Genomic DNA, 23,398 nt, shown 5'->3' with positions numbered 1-23,398 from the left:
CAGCTGAAACAATTCTGTGATTCTTTGACATCCTGGCAATTGGTTTTCTGTGTCGTTCAGATCCATGGAGAAATCTCATCTGCGCTGTGAAAGAGGCTGTTTGTCAAGGCCAGGGCTGGAACTGCCCTCGCCACCTTTGTAGTAACATAGCCTGATGGTGCTACACGCTTCTGCCAGGCTCCAGTTCTTGTTTCCATTTGTAGGGTCTCTTGGACGCTTGATGATGCTTCTTGGAGGAGTGAAAGGGAGATGACAGCTTATCAAAACAGTTTATGACAGCACCTAGGCTGCCAGCCTAGATGAAAACCTTGCATAACCATTGCAAAACTCAAGCAGCATTGCAGGGACTTGTGAAAGAAACTCAAAAATAAGAATGCAAGAAATATACTGAGAATAGGCAAAGATTGCTGATAACAGGAGAATGAACAACACTCCAGAATTTATTTCATTATTGCAGTTTCCATCAGAATTACTAAGTAGTAAAGAAAAATGATGCCAGCTGTGTCCTGACCACGTCCTCAATGAAGGTCAAGTCTCATGCCGAGGTTCTTCCTTTGTTCTCACATACTGGAAGAAATACCTACTAAGACTAGCAATCTTCCTAGCTTTGTCTGCATAGCGTATATGAAACTTTAATGAGTTGTTCTTTAGCAGGTTTTGAACATAATTGAGTTAAGAATATTTTAACTGAAGTGTAAGATGTCATGTGTATATGCAACCTGACTTAATGGCAGTTGGAAAATGCCACAGTACCTGTTTTTTGCAATTTTGGATACACTTTAAAGTACTTCATAGATGCTGTGCAGTGCAGGTATGGACCAGTGATGAAGTTTACTACACCAAGTAAATCTGTGGTAGAGGAGCTGCTTTGTACTACCTGAATTTAAGTTCTTACCCTTTGTCAGCCCAAAGCAAGAACAAATCTTGCACTGAGGGGAGAGCTCTTTTCAACATACCTGACGTTTCCACCAGGGTAAGAGCATGCCCGTAGGTTCTGGGCTGTCTGTGACACCCTGCAAGTACATAGCCTGACTTAACTGTGCAGTAGTTTGTGCATATGCCCTTGCCTTGAAAGACTCTGTGTGACCTTCGTGAGAAAATCAGACTGTTTAAAATGCTTGCCACACATAAAAAATTTATCCTGGCTACTTTTGTTAAATGATATATTAAGTTGCATTAATAACTTTTCCTCTGCCAAGCGCTTATTGAAATTTCTCTTTGCTTCCCTGCACGCTTCCATCCATCACAATGACAGACTTTTTCAGGAAATAGCCTGGGGTGGATTTTACAAGAGGAAAAAACACTTCTGCAGGAACTCACAAACAGCACTTGCCGTAAGCTGTTTACTGCATAAATAACTCAACTGCTGCTTTACATAAAAAGCCTTTATTTTATCTTTACGAAGTTGCCAACTAAGTTCTTATATGCCTCTCCATATTAAGACCCTACAGTGACACTTAATCATAGATAAACAGTCTTCTGGCCTGGCTCACAACTCACCTACTTTTATGCTGATATGCAGGATTGTAAGTGTTGAAATTGCAACAACAAAAATGTTGTTTGGCTCCTTTTGCCGTTCTTTGAATACTTTCCACTAATGTGCTTAAAATAGTTTGAGATGAACCAAAAATAGATGTTGCTATTGACAGATAGACTTTAGATTAGCTCTTGCAGAAAAAAGGTGAAATTCATAACACAACTTAGTTTTACAATTCAGTTTGATTTAAAAGTGGCTGCTGTTAATATTGCTGCAGAGATGAAAGAAGGATAAGTCTTAGGATATTTATTTTCTTGGGGCTGGGATAAATGTCCTCCTCTTTCTTTTGCAGAAATTACTTTTATAGGTGAAGTAATTTTCGTGAGAAGTTTATTGCTCAGTCTTTCACCCTCATCTTCAAGCCTTTCCAGCACTGATTTCAAGTTACAAGTCATTGATAGGGAAAATTTGTCTACAGTCATTCTAATTCCTTGTGGAACTTTACACCGTACAGTTTGGCACAGCAGTTAATCTCTGTTTCAGAAAAATAAAACACTGAGAGAAGATGAGTCAGGCTTGTGGTTGATTGGCAGAGTTGTGGGAGAAACTTGTGCACAGCACCTGCCCACGCTATTCTTGGATCTTGCCATTGCTGGTGTTGTCATTCCATGAGCATTGGATTCCCTCCTTAAAATAAAAAGTAACAGGGCAGCAGAGGAAAGCAGCGTCCTGTGGAAGCTGTAGTAAGCTCAATCTGCTTAGCAATGCAAGAGCTAATATTATCGCTGTCTTTTGATTGTGAATGTAGAGATAGTCTTACCATTGTTTCTTTCCCATATCTAAGTACGTATGAATAGATCAGTGGAGTTTGGAGAGAAACTCAGTAGCTCTGAATTTATCTCTGTTGAGAAAAAGCACTCTCATACCAGAGAAGAAAGGCATACACTTTTTGCATTGATTCTGAGCAGAGGCAAATAATTCCCCCCTTTTCTTCAGGCAAGTAAGTTGCTTTGGCATCCTTTTCCTCCCCCTTCCGAGTCAAAGGAGATTGATTTTTAAGGTGCTGAACTTTCTTGCTTCTAACAGTATTGCGGGTTTGAATCCTGCGTCAAATTCCTGGGATGGGAGAGTAGTATTAATACTTTGGGGAAACAAGTTGCTTATTGTTTTTTGTTTCTTTTTTTGTTCCTTTTATTTCCTTGTGGTTCCATATTGCAGTGAGGAAGAACTTGAAGAAATGTTGGAGGGAGGAGGTGAATGTGAACAGGCACACCAGTTTTAGTGCTTGCCACAGTGTGGCAGACACCTGCCCTCTTGCAGGAGAGAAATGAGCTTTGAGCTGCGTCCATCAGTGCTCCCAGGAAGAAAACTGAAGCCTTCAGCTCTGATCTCTGCCAGTGTTTTGCAATGGCTGTGGTTTTGGCACCCAGACAACAATCTCAGTCTGGAGGACATCAACAAAATCACAGTGACAACTGTGGCAGTGTTGGCTGTTGGCCAATGTGAATTTAGCATCTTACACCCTTGGCATGTGGTTGTTGAAAACACCACTTCAGTCTGCCATTACCTATTCTAATTTCAGGTCAGTGAAGAGCCACTAACTGCAAATGTTGTCCTCTAGGTTTAAGGCCACATATTTCTTGAAAGCCAAGAGATTGTATGTTAAATATGTTACATATTTGCAGCCACAGTACACTCCATTTTGAGGGGGGAAATTGTTGATGTGAAGGACTTTATGCCTAGAAGAAAGTCAAGTGAAGAATTTCCAACAATGACTTTACATGCTCTTGCACTTTGAAATCCTTGTACCTGAGCAGAGTAGTAGTGGTTGGCTATACACCCATTGTTCTTAAGAAGCTCCATCAAGTGCACTTCAAATAATTCACACCACTAATACTGGCAGACCATGACATTCTCTTAGTGTCTGGAGCAGGAACCAGATCTCCATATTCTAACTAAGAGGATGAACGGATAGGATTTTTGCATTGCTTTCTTCCCTGATCCAGTTCAAAATCTGTTTTAAGGTCTAAATGTCTGGGGTTGTTCTATCCCCTTTTTACCACAGAGGGTTGCTGCACAGTTTAGGATGTTGGAAGCTTTTGTTCAGCAGAATGCAGAACAATGGAAATGTGGTTTGGGATGGAAGAGTCCAGAACTGCTCTTAGGAAGAATTAGCACAATACCAGACCACACATTGTAGAGGGAAAATATGAAAATACCAGTCTCTGTGTTCATTTGAATTGTCATATAGGCTTTGTGATTCACTAGTTCCAAGCTTTTAATATTAGATTGTTTCTTTTTCTGCTCTTTAGGGAATTGAAGAACTTCTTAAAATGTTAGAGAGAGTCTGTAGAACCCTCATACTCAAGACATTATAAAAACATTCGTTTTAAGTCTGCAAGGAAAGTGATTGCTTAACAGTTTAACTAAAATTCATTGTGAAATATTCTTCCTATGCCTTACTCAGAAGAACTCAGAAGAATGGGTGAATTTGTAGTGATTTGTTTTCCACTTTTCTAGTGAGCGGAGATCTTAATTGGTATATTTGATCCCAAGCTGCATTCCATGCTCCATTTCTTCTCAGAATTTCTTAAAACACAAGGTGAAACAACATGGATTAAAACAGAGTTGTAACCATTGAACATGGTGTACAGAACCTCTTTTTACATGCAGGACTTTTAAACAAGAGCTTAAAGGATTGTTTAACTGCTTTCCGTATCTTAAATGACTGCATTGTTAATCATGAACAGCAAATAGTTTAGGGTTTTATTATAAGCAGCTAAATGCATTTTACAGTCAAGAAAAAGAGATTTAAAATGTCATTCACTCAGCCACCATAAATGAACATATGTGTTTAAACCTTCAGGAATCTCAGTAGGTAGATTCTTTGCTGATATAGGGAGTTTAAAATGAGAACATTGTTGGAGTGAAAATGCTTTTTTATTTTCCTTTTTCTAAACAAATTACTGAAGATTTTTTCCCTTTTTTTCTCCAGCTTTTATATTCACTCCTGTTATTGATGTCACCTCCAGTAATTAACCATGAACACATTACTATTTTAATTAACTCCCTAACAAGATAAGTAAGAATTCTATTTAATGATTTGCAGTGGGAATCTTCTTTCAGCTTTTCTTCTCACTTTTGTATAAGCCTATCAGTGTTAAATTTCTCAAAGGCAGTGAGGATATTATTAGCTTCATTCTGCAGGAGCAGAAGCATTCAGAAGGGAATTTGTCCATGGTTGCACACTGGTGAGATGTTGCACTGAGGATATGTTCTGATGGTTTGCTCTTCTAATGTCAGTGGTTTCCTACTCCTCTTTTTGACGATCCTCAGAATTGAGTCTTCAGATGCAGTTTGAAAACTTAATCAAGCCAGTTATTAAATTCTTACACAAGAACATAGAACTTCAGCATCAATAAAAAGCCCCCTCTCCCAATATCTTTAATAGTATTAATAGCTTACAAACCTGTTTTGTCACCAGTATGTGTCTGTGTGTCTTGTATAGGGCAAATTGAACAGCAAATTCCATTGGTGGCAGAGGATCAAACACACAGGATGCTTCTACAAAAAAAAACTGTTCCGAAGCTTTGCTGGCTGCTCAGTCCTTGCTCAGACTCATAAAAGTGGAAAATTGCAGCACGCTAGGGACTGCATAGTCCTCTACTGAAGGAAAGAAGTGGTAGCTGTGACTGTTCTCTGTCCCTTTGTTGAGGCTAAATGTCAAACTCTGGCCTGCCAGCATTGTTCAGAATGAGAACACTCCTCTGCAAGTGTGGGAATTTTTCTATCCATCTGCCCACCCATTACTTTGCCTCATGGAGCCTACCCAAGAGGCCATTAAATTTTGATGATAATGCTGTATTGAGGACAGATTTCTCTGGGACCACAAATACTGGTTTTATTCAAACAGCTGGCAGAAGATCATTAAATTATTGCATTTGTCAGTCACCACTGGTGTGGTCCAGCATTCAAGCCATTGGTCTAGCAGGGAGATGCACTGAATTCCTTTACCAAGAAAACCAGACTGTTCTGCTCATCTTTTTCGGTATTGCACTGGCAGTGCCATGTAAAGCTGTTCATTAGTCATTAGGTTTCCAAAGAATTGGACTTATATTTTTGTAGAGTTATATACACAGGTACCCTGTTTCCCCGAAAATAAGACCTTCCCAGAAAATAAGCCATGGCATGATTTTTCAGGCTTTTTGAATGTGCTCAAAATATAAGCCCTACTTCAAAAATAAGTTCTAGTTACAGATCATTTTAAAAGTCAATTTAAATAGTGTCCAGGCAGCTATACATGTAAAAAATTAATATAAGACCCTGTCTTATTTTGGGGGAAACGGGGTATATATGTATGTCTGACATAGGGTAGTTTTTAAATTCAAGCAGATTTGCAGAACAATAGTAATTATAGTTGTTTACTTGTCAGTGAAGCTCATGCTGCTTGGGAATAAAATATTGTGCACTTTGTTTATGGTGTTCACACATCTGCAGGATATACATGGGCAGGTTTTTAAAAGATTTTGGGTTTGATTTTAACATTTACATTTTTAATATTTACAAATTTAAACCTTTTTCTGAAATTTAACTAGTACAAATTCTCAATGAGAGTGGTAGATTTTTTTTAATGTATCTCTATTCTCACCAGTTGTTCCTGTAGATCCTCTGATATATGTGGACTCTCTGGATGGCCTTCACATCTCCTGAACAATCATATTTTTGTGAAAGGTAGAAGTCAGGGAGAAGGGAGGCACTTGTCCTCTTTTAGTCCCTTTGTCTTCTCCACTTCTACTTTTGAAGCCTCTCTTCTTGAAAGCATATAAAACATGGGTAAAAACAATCTCAAAAGATCTTCTCATGTATTGCAGTCCAAGAGGCAGGATTCTGACTTTTCCTGCAAGACGAAAGGAACCAGCTGTTTGTTACTGCCCAGCAGGTGATGTTGCAGTTTTGAACAGAAAAATCTGTGGCAGAGGTGCTGTAATAACCAAGGGACATAAAAACTGGGGAAGGGAAGAGCTGCAGTGCCTAAATATGGTTGGAGGTGGTGACAAAATGGTCAGGTACCCACGTCCTTGAGCTGGCCATCATGGCTACAAAGGCTTGAGCATGCAGATCTGTCCTGGCCTCTGTGGCAGGTCAGTTCTGCTGCTACTACCCATGACTGGGTTTTTTCTGACTTGCGCTTAAAAGCTTTCAGTCTCTCTAGGTAATCTGTCCCAGTGTCTCACTGTATTTACTGTTAAAAAGCTTTTGCAGGAAGGCAGAGAGCAGGGTTTCTGCCACAAGGTCTCACCTAAATTCCCTTGCCGCAGTTGAAATGTATTGCTTGTGTCCTTCACAGACATGAAGGACAGGTAATTCTCTTTCTAGTTACAGCAAACTTCTGCACATTTGGAGACACTCATCATGTGTCCCTGCATTTTTTTTAAAACTTAAAAAAAAACCCAACAAGCTGTACCTTATTCAGTTTTTCTAGCAGGTTGTATTTTCTGTGCCTCTTTTTAGTCTTCTTTCTTTCCCCAGAATCTCTTTAGAGGAGCAGCACATGATGTGCCATGGTTTAAAGTGAGCACAGTGCTCCAGCTGAGGCTTTGCAAAAGTTTAATACGCAGAAAGCATTATTTCATATGTCTTGAGGGTGAGACTTTGGCTTTTATCTCCCAGTACAGAGTTTGCTTTTTTGCTAACAATTAATTGTTTGCTCAAGTTCAGTTTGGCGTGTACTGTAAATCCAAGATACTTTTCTGTTGTTTTGGGGTTTTTTTTGTCAGTTGTTTTCTTATCCCGTATAGTACGTTGCATTTCTGGCATTACTGGATTGCGTTTTGCATTTTCAGGTAGTTTTGCTTTCTGTCTGTTTCTGCTTCCAAAATGCACTCCCTTGTCCCCTCTTTTCTGTAGTGTCTCAGTGTTTCTTGTTAGCAAATAAGCTTCCCCACAGCTCCATATTCCATTTAAATACTTCACAGTGGATGCATCTCTTATTCTGAGTGGTGTCCCTGTAGGTTATCAGGGCACTGGGGTGTTTTCAGAATAGAAATGGCTCTGGCAGAGCTGAGAGGCTGATGTTTCAGGGCTGCAGGCCTCCAAGCACACACAAGTTGGTAACTAGTTTATGCAGTCATTTATTAGGGTTGGCATACAACTGATATAAGGAGGTTTAAGGTAGTACAGCAGCCTGTAGAGAACAAAATAGAAGGTTGTTACTCCTTTATTCACTTGTGTTATCGCAGCACATGAGAGTGGTAGTCATGGACTGCATCCACCAGTGTGCTGGATAGCAAAAAAATGCAGGCCATTGCAAGGCCCTTACCAACCATGGCTTGAAAACAGGACAGAGAAATAAAATATGTTTTGGAAGATTAATAGTTATACCTGCGCATTTACTACATACAGGAGACAAAACAATATTAGAATTGGTAATATTTAAAACTAATGAAAAATGCAGATAAATGTCTGATAGATACATGTATTTATCACCGCAGCCCAGTAAAATTCTACTTTCTGTCTTCACCCAGGGCCAAAACTGCTTGGTAGATTAGAATGTTGTTGTTGTTAATTAACATTCATCACCATGGTGGAAAACACATTAATAGAGTTGAAAGTGGAAAACAGCAATTTTGAATGTTGGTGAGATGTTACAGAGACTTGATTCAGACATAGTGTAACTCAGTTGAACTTTCATAACCCAGGAGCCTCTGCAAGGTAAATGAGGCTGTTTGGCCACTGCTTGGAGCAGACTCTGCAATTTAAAGGAAAAAGGGGAAGCAAATGATAACATATCTTGTAAAATAAAGCTGTGACTCTTGCTTTCACTGTGAATGTGATTACCTTAGAAAAGGATGCTTATTAACAAAGATGATTATATAAGAGTTATGACTAGTTTCGTTTATACTGAGAAAATTTTTACTAAATAGAAATGAGGAGGGTTTGGAGAACCTCTCTTATCAGTGTTCTACAGCACAATCACACCTCTTAATAATATGTTGGTGTTGCTGGACACTTTCAACAGCTTTGTCTCCATTTATACCAAACGGGAAAAAAAATATGCTAATAATGGGTAAGGCAGAGATAAAAACACCTTTTATTCAGTGGCTTTTTATCTAGACAGATTTGGTGGGTCGTTTTTTCTTAAGTTGTCATTCACTGGTGAAGAGATAGGACAAATTAAACACGAAGCGCTTCCATAAGTATACAGAGATGTAGTTGGGAACCCATGTAAGTGAGACATGAGTGGGATCATTCAGGAGACTTCTCTCTTATCTTCCCTCAGTATAAGATCAGAAGTGGTAAAAATTTAAAAATTACAAAATCTTCAGGCATTCTGAAAGAATATTTTTTCGAAGGAAGGAAGGAAGGTAGCAGTTCACTTTCTACCTAGAAACAGTTTAGTCACTATGTGAGTTTTTTTCTGTGGGCTTTTGTCTGCTTATGATCCAGTACAAATTCATCAGTGTGCCATTTTATTAAGGGTAATCCAGTTTGCATCTTCATTTAGCAGTTGATTTGATTTTATCAATGCTGCCCAGAGGTACTGATAGAAAATCATCTTTGCTTAGGTTAATTATTTCTGCTCTGTCCTTGAGACATCTCCCAGGAAACTTACGGGACAAGCCTCCTAGAAATATCATTATTCATAGTAACTAGTTTTTCAACTGTGTAGATGCATGATATAAAGAAATAGATTATTTCCTTTGTTCTGGCTTGCTATTCTCACAGACAGGGAAAAATCAATACATAAATTCTCCCCGACAGTTCTCTGCACTGCTTGCTTTTCAACTAATTTGTCAATTATATTTGAAAGTAATAGTGCACAGTGATCACTGCTAATGGCTAAAAATAGACAAGATGCAGAAAAGCTCCAAAGCATAATGGTAGAATGCCTAAAATCAGTGAATCATTTACAGTTAGAAACATCCCTGACTTTTCCCTTCTACTTACTGGTGTTTTTTTAACTGCTGGTACTTATTGAACCTGGTTTGACGTCATTAGACATGCAATCTGTTGATTTATTAGTAGGTGATTAGTAGCAGGAGTTGAATTCCTTATGACTGATCTAAATTTGTTGAATTTTGCTGTCTTGTTCACGTTTTGTCCAAGAGAGAAAAGCTTGCTGCAAGTTGTCCTTAGTGTTATGGCTTTAAAACAAAAAAAAAAGAGGCATTACTCTTTTGTTGTTTATTTTTCTCCTCCTTATTCCAATGGTTTTACAGGGATGCATCAGCACACTTCTTGGTGTTCCTGTTAATGAAGTACCTCAAAGTCTTTGTTATGACATCTGCCTGGGAATTACGCTGTGAAGTGAAATTTTTGCTGGGTTGCTTTACGCTCATTTTGGTTTAATTTTTTCCCGAAGTATTGTTCTCTTTTACTTCGTTCTACTCACTGAGTGATTTCTCTTCATTATGCAATGAGAACTGCAAATCTGAAAACAATAGATGAGCCTGAAGTACTGTCTCCACAGCAAAGATGCGGTCACCAAGACACAATTGTTGAATCAATAGTGTCTGATTCTTACAATTATTTTCTTCTGTACTAGTACTCCAAATGTTTTCTAGGACTTTAGTTTATTCTTGACCATTTTCAAGGGATTTTTTTTTCTTCTGCTGCAATTTTGGTTGGTTTTTTTTTTAAATCATGTAGAGGCACAAATTCAAGCTTAATATATTTGTAGCTATAATTTGAGTGAGAAACTGCACATGGAAGTGCTTCACAATACTTTCAAGTGACCTACTTATTTCAGTAAGTTCTTCATAATAAATATTCACAGGATAAGTGATCTTAGTCTGATTTTGAAAGATACATTGTCCAGTGTAAATGATCTGTTTCTTTTCAAACCAAAAAGTGGGAATGAAGAGCATCAGCTATTTTTTTCAGTATTTTACTAGCCACATGCAGAATTTTTGTAGGTTTTTTGTGATTTATAGTGCCTTTGGTTTTGGATAGGCAACTTGACATCTATAAACATTATATGATTCTCTAAGGAAGAGAGAGCACAGTGCTCTGAAATTGTCTAGCTATTGAAAGTCATAAATAAAGTGTCTTGACATTGTGAAGTGGAATATGTGGGTCCTCTTGGGGCTTTGACACAGGATGGGCACTTGACATCACCAGTGTCAAGATTGAATTTGTTCTGTGCAATAATTTTTGGATACTGGTTTACAGGTGAAACTGGAGCACCCTGAACAGTATCGATGCCCCTGCCCCAGGGAGAAGAAACAATAGGGATTGTGTCATCTCTTTGAAGCTCATGAAAGCTCAGCAGCAGGGCTATATCGAGATAACCAAACAAATTTTGAACAAAATGGAGTCAGAAACAGAAAAGCTGAATTAGCCGATTACTATTGAAGTGATTGCTCTTTCTTAGCATGTCAAATTAGATCTGTGCACCTACCACAGCATAAAACCATAAATAAGAATAGTTATTGTGGAATAGTTTTCATAAAGTAAGTTCTCCTCTTTGCTTACTCCATGTTAAGGTACCTCTACATTTTAATTCATATAGTGTTTCTCATTACAATTTGAACTGTTTTCCAGCATGGTGAAGATGAGTGGTGTTTACTTTCCAATGCCTACACACTATTCTAGTGAGTTGTCTCCTGTCAGAGCAGTTTTCTCAGTGAAGTAAAGCTTGATTTAATGAAAGAAATTGCACTAGCCAGCAGCTGTTACTTACGCTTTTATTTATAAGTGTGCCACTTCCATTGAGACAGCCATTTGCTTATCTCATACTACTTCACAGTAATGTTTCTTGAACACGTAAAAATAGAGGTAATTCAAGAACGAGACTGTGACTTACAAAAGCCCTTGGGACATTTCTCCGTTTAATATGACTGCAATGTATATTTAACTCAAACAGTAGATGTTATCTATCCAATATCTGTCTCTACACTGTACACTAAGTTTTCTTTAAGGCATGTTGATGAAAGAAAAGGACTAACTATGCAGCAGATGCTAATTATTCTGCTGCAGGAAGCTCTGAGATCACACTGAAAGGGGCTGAGGATAAACATTTAGAGAAGAGACAAATAAGTCTTTCAGGTTGCAAAAGGGGAGTAGAGGGGTCTCACTGGATCTCACTGGATTTACCACTAAAGCTTTGTGTGAGGTTAATGGTGCCTTTTCACGCATCTAGAAAAGTGTGATTTAAAAGCAATTTCTGCCATCCTGGTCCTGCAGGATTTCGGAACTTTCAGGTTTATTTTTCTGCTGCCTTCCCCTCCCTCCTCCCACCCCCCTGTGAGATACCTCCCTGCAGTCATTTGCAGATGGGCAGCTGAACTTGCTAAGGAGGCATTTCTTTTAAATGACCATCTCCTGGCACTTCGCCTCTGTCAGCATGAGGCTGCTTTTTGTCCCCATGGGTGGGTGGCAAAACAATTTCTTTGAAAAGGTTTTTGATTGGTAGTGCTTTTGCAAATGTCTTTAGTGGGTTTTCTTCTTCCTGGGTTTTACCTGTGTGAATTTTTACTGTCCTGAGTTACCTTGCCCCCTCTCCATTTCTGTATTAAGTAAGCTTTGCAACTCACACAAAATTGCTTTGAAGCTAATTTAAGAAGCTTAAAAAAGATTGATGAGGATTTCTCTCTGAAGAAAGGACACCTTGGAATTCGGTGGGTTTGCTACGTATTTGTAGTAGTTCTCTGTTACTTCTCCTGACTTCTGGTGAACCTTGTGTATAGTAAGAGCTGCTCTTACAGGTGGCCATTGGCTGGCTGCCAGAGTTGTCTGTGGGGCCACTGGTGGTCTTGTGCTTGGGTCCATGCCACTGCTGCAACAGATAAGGCATTTTGCTTGTGATGTGCCATATCGTCTTTAACCTCAGACTAGTATCGAGTTTTATGTAAGGTCAGAGGTGATGAGGGATCGAATGGGCTATGGGGAGGTGGTGCACCAGGCAACGCATGATTCTCTTTGAATCAATGCAATCTCTGCGCTGACATCTCACGGAGATGATTTCTCCCCACCAGGCAATGCTGAAGTGTTCAGACTTGTTGGTGTGAAGGCAGGGGCTTTGTCACTTGCCTTCCTGAAGCTCTGAGTGGCAGTTCTTAGGACCTGTCAGTGGGGGGTGTTGCTGTGTGGCTTTGTTCAGCCCCAGGTGGCACTATCTCTGTACCTAAATATAGGTTTGAACACACTGAAGCCACCATCTGTGCAAGAAAACTTTCTCCAGGGACCGCTCCCTTAAGTTTACTCTTCCAGTCATTTTTCAAATATAGTTGTGTGGCATTTTTAAACTGGTGAGTCTTTCACAAAGCATTTGTGATGTTTGGGAAAACATGAGTTATGTTACGTGATTTACTATTAATTCCTTATGCTTTTTTCCCCCAAATCTCAAAACACACATATTGGTATAAATATGATGAAAAATCTTCATGTCACACTTAATGAAGGAAATACTGTATATGAAACTGGATGCTTGAAACACAGTTCCAAGAAATAAAAAGTGAAGTAATTATTCCCTTTGATTGGCTGCCTAACCCAACCGTGCCTGCTTTGCTCCTACCTGCATCTACTGGGATAGAGCAGGACGTTGCTCTTTGCCAGCACTGCCTGGAGCTGTGTGGTGGCCATGAGTGGAATCACTGCAGCCTGTGTCAGGCCAACTGCTCTTATCTAGAAGCAGAAGACAACTGCTAAATTTCACAAAACTGCTACATCCTCTATTTGTTCCAAATGAAAAGGAATTATCTCAGTAAAACTAAACTAGAAGACATTAGAACAAAAGTCATTTTGAAGGCATTGTCTTGGTGTTATTAAACCTAAATTATTGAACGCAGATTTTAATAAGGAGCATTCCAGCATGATTCATGTACCTTTTTAGTTGCTCTTTCTAAAATTCTTTGTCATTCTGCACAATGGATGTCAATCTAATGACAAATGTAACTTTTACCTGGTTTTGATCATGCGCAAGAAGACATGGAAAAAATTGCTATCTCTGGTATGTAGTACCTAATCTTGAAAGAGAGGCTGAGAGAGACATTTTTAGAATCAGTAGTGGCTTTCTAAGAATAATTAGCCTACTGTGACTTAGGGCATGTTTTCAAGTCCCAAAAGTCAAAGTTGCTTTTCATATGTAAAGTTCCTGCATTGTCTACAGGAAATAATTCTGTTTGAAAAGCCAAACTAATGACTTTTTAATTGGATTTTAATTCTCTTTGTCATTAATTAACAAGTCAAAAAATTATAAAAGGTTTCTAGACATTCAGATATTGTTCACAGCTTAAAATATATGCGTTAGACTTGTTTGGATAAGATTATTTTTATTCTGAGTTTTACAGCAGTATTTCAAAACCTGTGTTGAATCTTAGCTTTATAAGGTTCGTTTTAAATCTGTGCAAGTTTGGAGTGAGTTATTGTTTAGAAGGATTTTTAGTTTTGTGGAAGTAAGATGATTTCAGGTGTACGTACACTTTTTCCCTTGAACAAAGGTAATTCCATACGCCTCTCCATTATATAAACAGAAAACATTTCTGAAAGGGACCAAAAAAGTGAAACAGAATACTCACAAATTGCTGAGTTTTTTAATTTTTAAAAATATAAGTTTCTATTCAGTTTCAGTTGTTTAGATATTTTTAGTTATGTGGCACAATGTGAGTACTCAGGCAGATTAGTTTTATTTCTTTATTGTGATGATTGTATCACTTTAGTATTCAAATATACTGATTTCATATTTACTCACAAGTGTGTAGTGGATGATTGCCAAAACTATTTTTATCTCCATGTGTAGGTCTCGACGTCTGGCTTTGTTATCTCTGTAGACAAATTAAAGAAAAACTTTGTCTTCAGCTTCTCTCATTCAAATCCTCTTAGTTTTTCAAAAGCTAAAATTCTTAGTTTTGCCTCCTGGTGACTTGAGATGGAGAAGATGCTTCTGGTACCTGCGGAGGCAGAAGTGGATAAACTCGGAGTCTTTCTGAATTTAGGTCTGAGTCTACAATGCTGGCTGATTGTTCCCCTCCTCCTTGAGTGAAGATTCACCTAACATAAATACTGCACATTTAAGGCAAATAATAATTAGGAGGACAAAGACTTCCCCAGGAGTGAATGTACAGACCTTTTTGATCCTACTTAACTACTAAGTCAATTTACAAATCCTATCACACAGCTGTTAACTGTAGTTACTTGTAAAATTTACTCCGTAAACTGTCTTGGAAGTAAAACATGTGAAAACGCAGCGTAAATTGCTTTCAAGTGCTAAGTTAAAAAAAAAAAAAACAACAAAAAACAAAAACAAACAAAAACACCAACAGCCCACACCATTCTGTAAATATTTATGTATGCACTAGAGGAAAATGACTGAGATAGTTGTTCGTGTGGTTTATACAGCTTAATCTTCAGTTATTTTATAGTAATGAGTAATTGTGAGAACAGCATTGTATCTTCCCTGAGTCATAAGAAGAAGAATAGGGGCTATAAATTTATACCTCAGGTTCTGGCATCTGAATTGAAAGTGGTTCTGTCTGGCACTGAGGCCCTTCTGCTGTGTGACAGGGACATTAGTGTGAGCCCAGGTCAGCTATAACTAAATTTGGGGCCACTGTACTGCTCCAGCGTATGCTCCTGGAATAGAGTGGGGGTTTACATGTGGCAGGAGTGCCCTGTCAACCACACGGCATCACTGGTGCATTCCTAGAGGCTGAAAATATTTATTTTTAGCGTGTCCCTCCTTGAATGGTGAGTTTCAGCATTCATGATGGTATGTCTGAAGCACTGTTCTCCATCCTTTTCTCTCCAAAATCACTTTGCTGATTTGGCCTTATAGGTGCTCGTGACATGAGTTTTTATTTGAAAATATATGAGCAATGAGTGCTATAATGTGACCAGTACAAGTGGATCACTCCTGTCTGTGATAAAGCAGAAAACGGTGGTACCCTTTTATGAGCATTTACGCCTGTAAAAGCTGACAGCTTCTAAAATTAGGCATTAAATAGCATCTTGGGAAATTCTTCTTTTTAGGGCTTGCCCTCTCTAGTTCACCTTAATCTTTGAGATAGAGGCACATCCCTTTATTGGTTGCATGAATAAACCATTGGACTTGCTTCAGAGATAACACCTAATTTAAAGGTGAGATTGAATCAGTTGTTGAAAATAGTTTTTTTGGAGAAGCTTAAATAGCTTCTCATATCTCAGTGTCTGACTGAATTGATTTCTACCCCCCTTCTGTTTGTTCATCTTGGAAGGAAAGGTAATCATTAGGAGTGGAAACTCTTGAATCGCAGATGTCACCTTGACATGCATCTCTTTTTTTTGTTGAATTTTCATTTAATGGTACATTATTTAATCTTAACTGATGATGATAAAAGTCCTACTGAAGTCAGTTTTCAGAGGGTTGTTTTTGAAAAAAAAAAAAACCCTTGTTCAGAAAGAGGCAGTAAATTTAGTGGCATCCTTTAATCATCAGGAAAGGACTGGCCCACATCCGTGAGTTGCTGGACACACAGGAGGGCCGGGCTTCGTGTGAATTGCCAGCAACAACTGGAGTTGACAGATGGCATTTTAGAGAGGAGTCTCTTTGGAACTCTTCATCACCAGCCTCAGCAGTTCTCCTGCCCATCAAATACTTTATTTATTTATAGTGTTCAGCTAAATACTTAAAATGAAAATCCTTTGTATTCTACTGCAGTGAGTTCTGACGAGAACTTGATCAGTAAAGGTATGGTTGTGGCAGTAGTTGGAAGCAGTGATTTCATCTGTGTAAAAATGCCCTCAGAGTTTTGGTCTGATTTTTTCTGTCTGCTGGGAACTGTGAAATACTGAATTTTATCTGGAATATGTCTACAGGTTTTGATGAAGCCTTTGGAGATAGATGTGGTTTCTTTTGAAATTTCTCACGTTTCCTTAGCAATGATTAAACAAAAATTAAATGTGATTATTTTGTTTTCAACATGCCGTGTGGATTTACATGTTTCATATTACAGGCAATGCTCAGAATAAATGTGTTGGATGGGTTCATATTACAGTTGGGGTTCATGTGTTATAAAAATAGATCCTGTTGATCATGTGCTTTATAAAGCGTGGTATGTCTATTTCCTTTAAAAGCAGAGAGGTTGTAAAAATGCAACAAAATTACAAGAATGTGTTCTTCATTTATTTCTTCTTTGTTCTAATTAGACTAGAAGCTGCAAATACTGATGCTAGAACCAAAGCAATGAAAAGGAGTCAACTATTAATAGAATTTTTCAACAAGCAGTAAACTGCATTCACACCCACGTGTTTTGCTTGACTGGCAAAATAAGATATGCTGGATCCTGAGTTAGAGCGTGCAGGCAGATACATGTATCAAAACAACGGATACTAGCTTTTAAGTTCACACAGTGCTGTGACAGTAATAGAAAAACATGTATGCTTCATGGGTACTCGGTGTTTTGAGGGCCGGTGTCCTGAAGGCCATGGAGTGGCTCCCTTGTCTTGCTGAGTGGGTTTGGGGGTTCTGCAGCATTAGGTTTCCTGATTCCAGCTGGTAGGTAATGCCTGAAAATGCACCAAGTGCTATGAAAGTTTCTGTCAGGGCTTAGGTTACCACCCCGATGAGGTGAAGTTGTCGTTGAGACAACCTGGCCAGTACTTAGTCCACTGTTGCTGGGCGGAGATTTGCTTTGGTGAATCCATGCCGTATGTACAGGTGTTGAGTAGTCAGCTTTTTGCTGTTTTCACACGGCTTAGTAAGGAATGGTGTCTTCAGCTATTCAGACTTCACTCTTTAGGCTTGAATCTCGTGCGTGGAGTCACTCCATTGAGAAATGTTGTTAATGCCAATATATTAATACTAAAACCAAAATACTGTGACTTATTTGAATATCTTTGGCCTTCTGCTTGTGGTTATGTTTTCACAAGCAAAGACTGCTGCATCAACCAATACAAAAGGATTCTCTGTGATTTCAGCAGTACGAGACCAGATCTTCAGAGTGTTACATATTTATTTGGTAGCAATATAGCTCTCTGCTATCCAAAATGATAAATGTTTCGTGGGGTCTGACTAAGTCAGCACCCTACCATGAGTTTCTTTCTTCTCTATGCACTGTTCTAGAGTGTCCAAAATTTTAAATTTGTAAAAGGAGAAATTTTAAGAAATCATAACTTTAGATTGAAAATCTGGATTTAGTTCTGTTCATTCTTCTTGACAGGTCAGTCTTTGCTGCTTTCCTATATGATGAACCTTGCAGTTACTGCATTTTCACACCGCCAGTCTTTCCTTGCAGAGAATTGCATTGTTTTTGTAGCATTTCCTTAATCTCCTTGTATGTAGAATTGATAAATAAGATACATTAAAATTATATTGTCCTGCCCTTTGTATTGTCTCATTTTGATACATCTTCCAGAACTCATAAGTAACCAAGTGGGTGATGGACATGACTGACCTGTGCAATTGGTGCAGATTGCTCAGGAAGTTTTACCCATTGGACACCATGGAAGTGATCACCTCCAATTCTTGTTAACAGTGGTTGTGGGGAGTCAGAACAATAACAGTATTTCAGATTTCTTTTTCTCTTGTCTTAGGTTTTCTACCCTAGCAAAGATGGTACTAAGATCCCTATGTTTATTATTCACAAGAAAGGAATTAAATTGGATGGTTCTCATCCTGCCTTCTTGTATGGATATGGAGGCTTCAACATATCAATTACACCAAGCTACAGGTAAGCAGGGTAATTTATACCTTCTTCTGAAATATCTGGTATTAATAGCTGTCCCAAACTGAGGGAAGGGTGGGCTATGGATCTGACAGAGTAATGCTTTCATTTCAGGTCCCTGAGAAGCAAAATGAGGACTCCCCATCAGTGTCCAGGCATCATTTGTCTGCTTTGTTAGTTGTGAATTCAAGGGTTTTGCTCAGTGTCACAGAAGAAATCTTTGTTACAGCAGAGGAGTGCTGTGCTCTCCTGAGGTTTACAGCAGGCGCCCTGCCCTTTGCATTGCACCTTAACCTCTTCCTGCTTTGTCACCAAGCTCAACTGAAAACCATATGGGCGTATCACATTAAGCAAGTATTTGAGCCCTTTACTGAACTAATAACATAGGAAGTTTTCCTTTTTTTCCAATTTATACAACTACCTATGTCTAAATATTATAGAAAATCAAATATTTGTTTAAATCAATGTAATAATTAAAATTCAGCTGTATTTTCATATTCTGCTTTTGGGAAGATTACGTGAGAAGCAAAATCCTACTGTGTTCTTATATAATTAGTAAAGAGGAAAGATGATTCTTTCTTGAGATGCACATGATATAAGCTCTGCATATGCAGTGCATTGTAAACCAAAAATGCTGTGTGCACAACAGGATTTGTAGCCCTCAGAAGCCATAAGCTTTATTGAATTGATCTCTTTAAAGAAAAGGCTTATTTCCTCAGCAAGGGAATTTGAATAGACTTACCAAGAGGCAGTCATTGTCTGTAATATGTAAGAAATGCTCCTAGGCGAGGCAGGGGAAAACAAATGCAAAGGACTGGAGAGCAGTTTTTCAGGTAGTAAAAAAGCCATTCACCAACACAAAAATTATCTGTTATGAAACCATCCTATTAAGTTTAGGTGCCACCAGTTTTGCTTTAGAGACAGCACCTTTCAAAAAATTCTTTGTAGTGTTTGCTCCTCCAGGTCACTGTGATTGTATTTCTAAATAGCATTTTCAGCTTCTTGTCCTTTCCAGCAAATACGTTGTCTAACAATGAACTTCCCATCTTGTATTCTGTGATCATTTGAATGGTATTTATCTGCCTTGTAAAGCTACATTTTTAATTTCCTGTGGTTTTTGAGACACAATTATATAACCAGAACAGTTTTTAAATTCCTTTTTAGATTAGGCTCAAGCATTGATCTATCACAGTTTATTGTAGATGCTGAAAAAGGTGATAAAACTTATCATATTTTCTTTTTTAAAGTAAATAATATGAATCTATTGATTTAAGATTTCACACGCTGAGAGCTGACAAAAGCTGGCTGCTGGCAAAAGGAGAAGGTATCTCATGGTGCCTCCTTCCACCTCCCATCCACAAAAGTAGGAGTCCAGCAAACAGCAGCAGGAGAGTGCAGCTGACAGAAAAGAGGAAGATGGGAGCAGTGACCTGCATCTTCCTGAACCCTATGAAACCTTTATTATACAGTTTGTAAAATAAGAATATGAATCTCTGACAGTCTCTTAAAAGTAAATGCACAGAGAATGATCAACCATCTCCAGATCAAAATACATTATCCCACTGACAACATATATGAAACACGACTGGCACACCTCCCCCCTTGTTCTCTCCCTGTAATATCAACACATCCCTTCTCAGCCTTTCTCTTTCTAAAATAGAAACAAGAAAAACCAGAGCCTTCAAATGTATCTTTATGGTTAATGACCTGAGAATTGAGTACTTGTTGAGGAATTCTGTTCCAAAGGTAGGCAGGCAAGATCAGGGAAAGGAAATTGTAATAGAGAAATTATGCCACAAAGGCAGGAGGTCCAGCCCTCCCTTTACCCAGCAGATTCAAGTAATGTTTTACTACATCCCTGTTACTATATATATTGCAGTATTTGACATGGAGTTCCCAGGCCCAAGGCAGCTCCAGCCACAGCCCAACACCACAATTCAGTCAGTTTTTGGTAGATGACCACAGGCACAAGGGCTAGGAAGCAGCCACAGGATGGTCAAGGCTGAGGCTTGCCACATAGTTCACCTGATCCTGAGCTGAGACGTAGCTAGGGAAATGCAAACGAGTAGTAGCCTGCTTACCTTGAAACAAACAAACAAAAAGTTGCAGGATAAATATTTCTGATTTTTTTTTATTTGAACTGAAGGCTCTTAAAACTTTTCACAAAGCACTCTATCGTCTCCTTTCCAAGGGTTTATTTCTGTCCTGTGTTTCTTCAAGCCCATACAATGTTTTCTCACTGGTATTTCACACCCATTAATGTGAGCCAGCTGTCTGGCTTGGGGAGCTTATTTCTGCTTAATTCAGCAACTGATGTTGCTTTTCATTTTTTCTCCAGCACAAAAAGATGAAAATAAAATAGTTTTCACTGAAAGCAGTAGAAACAAACCAACAGGTTAGAGGATCCAGAAACAACTATGAGAATGATAGGCCAAAGTCATGAAGTCGGTTACAGTGGCAGTTTATTTTTTAATGCACTCATGCATCTTTTATACGCTACTCTGGACTGAGGAGCTGCATTTGGAAGTATTTCAAGTGTGGTGCCCACTGGAGCAGTGTCGTGGGTGATACAGCCTGCACAGGGAGTGCAAGTGGAAGCTGATGGACCTCACACCAGTGGCTCGGCAGAGCTGCTGGGGCAACACCATCGCAAACCCACCCCTAATGCCTCAGATTTGGCTACTTACCTTGCAGGAAGCAACGTGTTTCCCTTTGCTCTTCTGTATGTGCGCGTGTGGGTACAGGAGAAGCAATTTCTAATGCATCCTGGAATACAGCTGATGGTGAAGCAGACTGTGAAATTGCATTTCGCTGCTACAGGGACAGGTTGTACCAAGCGTTTAAGCAAGAGATTGGTCCAGGGAGGGACTGTAAGCCCACAGAAAGGTCAGGCAACACCGCAGCCACCAGGATTTACTGGGTTTGGTTACTTCGTTACCACTCCCTCCTCTTGCACCAAAGCCAGGAAGGCAGGCTGGTTCAGTGGCACAGGATATTTTTTCCCCGTCGCTACCTTACATTTCTCCCAAGAGGAAAGCTGCAGCCGTCAGCTGTAATACCTGACAGCAGATCAGTAATTCTGGGAAAGCATTCTTGGTCCTGGTAGCACAGCTGCTTGTGTTGTTCTATATGGGGAAAAAAAAAGCCCAATGCCTGTTTTCTGATTTTGTGTGTTATGCTTCTTAAGAAAAGAGTAATGGGTTCAGGAAGGAGCTCTACAGGGAAGGAACCATCCTCTCCTCCCTCCGCTGGCTCCTTCCTGACCCCGTTGTCCATTCCTTTCTCTTTTTCTTTACTTTGCTCCCGTGGGAAAAGGAAAAACAGGGCTAATGAGAAAAAGGCTGGAGAGACTGTTGGGAAGAGCAAGAAGCCAGACCTTCTTGGGCAGAACAAGACATTTCATAGGCATCCAGAGCAACTGGGTAGTTTGCTGGGACTCAGACACCAAGCTGATTTAAAATCAAATCTGAAAGTAAGAATCAACCTGGAAGAACACAGGAGGCAGTAGCAGGGTTGTGTGTGAAACTTGAATTTTGTGCTGTCTGATCACATGGAATTTTCACTTTTTTTGAAAGTTAATGAGTCCTGACTATATACTTATAAAGCCTGGTTCCTTGAACTTAAAAGTCACTTTGAGAAAGCTTGTTGAAAGCTCTAGGAAACATCTACCTCAAAGTATTGGTCAAGTTAAGGTCCTGGCTCACTTTAGTAGTGACCATACTGGAGTGAATATTAATTAATAATGGTTAGCAGTGACATTATTAGGTGTATATGTTGAAGTATATGGGGTAATGATTTCTGAAGTGCCTAAATCGCAGTAGTATTGCTGAGAGAGGGCACAGATATACTAAACCTTACTTATAATTTGGGCAATATAATGATTGTTACCGAACTCTGGACTTTATCCCGTTGAGGACCCGTGTGACAGAAAAATTGTATGCTTGTGGAAATGGGGACTATAATGAGAGTACTGCGTATCCTATGAGACCATAAGTCACTTGGACCTCTCCAAAAATTATCATCAAGGTACCATCTCTGTTACAGGAGTCTGTGGACAGGATAGGATGCTCTCAGTACTTTGGTTTTGCATTGCTCACGGATTCTTTGCTGGTTAAACGTGCTGATCCCTCAGATGGGGACAGAGGTTTGTTTTAAATACTCTCAGACAACATATTTGTGTAGCAAACTCTTAACTTACTTGCGATTCCTATACTTGCTACCTTTGATTACTAGGAGATGTAATAAGTTCAGACCAAAAAGTTTCTGTAGATTTCGTTTGGGACACAGACGAAGAAAAGAATCAGTCACAATCTCATGAGGCATCCTACTGTCAGGCTCCAAATTAGCTGTGTAGCAACCTGTCAAAATTTGGCATCCTGGAGTTTGACAGGATAATGCTCTCTGACCTTTGCACAGTGTGCTGGTAGAATATCAATCTTGCATTTGATCAGCATGTCACAGCGATCTAAGGAAAATACAAATCACAATGATGGACTTCAGAACTGATGTTACAGAAGCAGAGGTAATTCATGCCTCCTGAGCCATCTGATGGCCACAGATAAACCACCCTAGGTGGAAAGTTTTCCCTTAGATGGGTTATTAAAATACAGAAATATCAGTCATCCTCCTGCTTTTCTTTTTGTTTCCTTGATCTTTAGTATCTACTCTCAAGAACAAGTGACAGTATATAGATAATTGCTTTGGGAGGTATGAAAAATTTACCTGTTTTGTTACTACATCCACATGAAACACACTGTTAGACCTACTGTCTTTCAAGATGTTTCTGATAAGCAGTAGGGGGACTTAAAGGTAAAAAGGCCCAATCCTTGCTCTTGTGGTTGAACAGGATTAATTTCTGCAGGCAGGGGATTCTTGCATAAGCAAAGATTTCAAGCAAATTAATTTAAACCTACTAAAGGGGAAAAAAATAAAGATTTACTGGGATTAAATTTTAATATTTTACTGGTCACCTTGGCATGTGTGTGGTTTGCTATCTAGAGCTTCTGCTATGTTTAAGCTACTGTCTCAAAAGATCAGAGAACTATTTCTCTTCTTAATTGTTAAATATAATTTAAGTTACTTCAGTCCCTTTTGAAAATATAGCAATAGCTTTGATACTTCTGCAATTTGACATTAAAAAAATGTGCTACTTGAGCTTTCAGCCAGGTTCTCAAGATACTAGGGAAGGCAGAACTTGTAATTTTATTTTTTACTATTTATTTTGTATTTAGCAATGCAAGTGCAAAATAACTAAGGGGATTGACCAGAATTTGACTACAGA

The 23,398-nt window shown here is 38.9% G+C and overlaps 1 protein-coding gene across 2 annotated transcripts in view; it reads left to right on the top strand.

The window, feature by feature from the left end:
• PREP (prolyl endopeptidase) overlaps positions 1-23,398 on the top strand; it is a gene marked incomplete at its 5' end in the record, with an annotated part of 103,604 nt that overhangs the window by 67,609 nt on the left and 12,597 nt on the right. For both annotated transcript variants that reach the window (XM_080342544.1, XM_080342543.1), the window contains one exon: positions 17,987-18,123. In XM_080342544.1, the coding sequence (XP_080198670.1) occupies positions 17,987-18,123 (137 nt within the window). The remainder of the gene's footprint in view (positions 1-17,986; positions 18,124-23,398) is intronic.

The sequence above is a fragment of the Nesoenas mayeri genome (genome assembly GCF_963082525.1).
Source record: "Nesoenas mayeri genome assembly, chromosome: 3".
In the NCBI taxonomy this organism is placed as follows: Eukaryota; Metazoa; Chordata; class Aves; order Columbiformes; family Columbidae; genus Nesoenas; species Nesoenas mayeri.
Note: the sequence above shows the minus strand (reverse complement) of the source record. Positions and strands in the feature narration are given on the sequence as shown.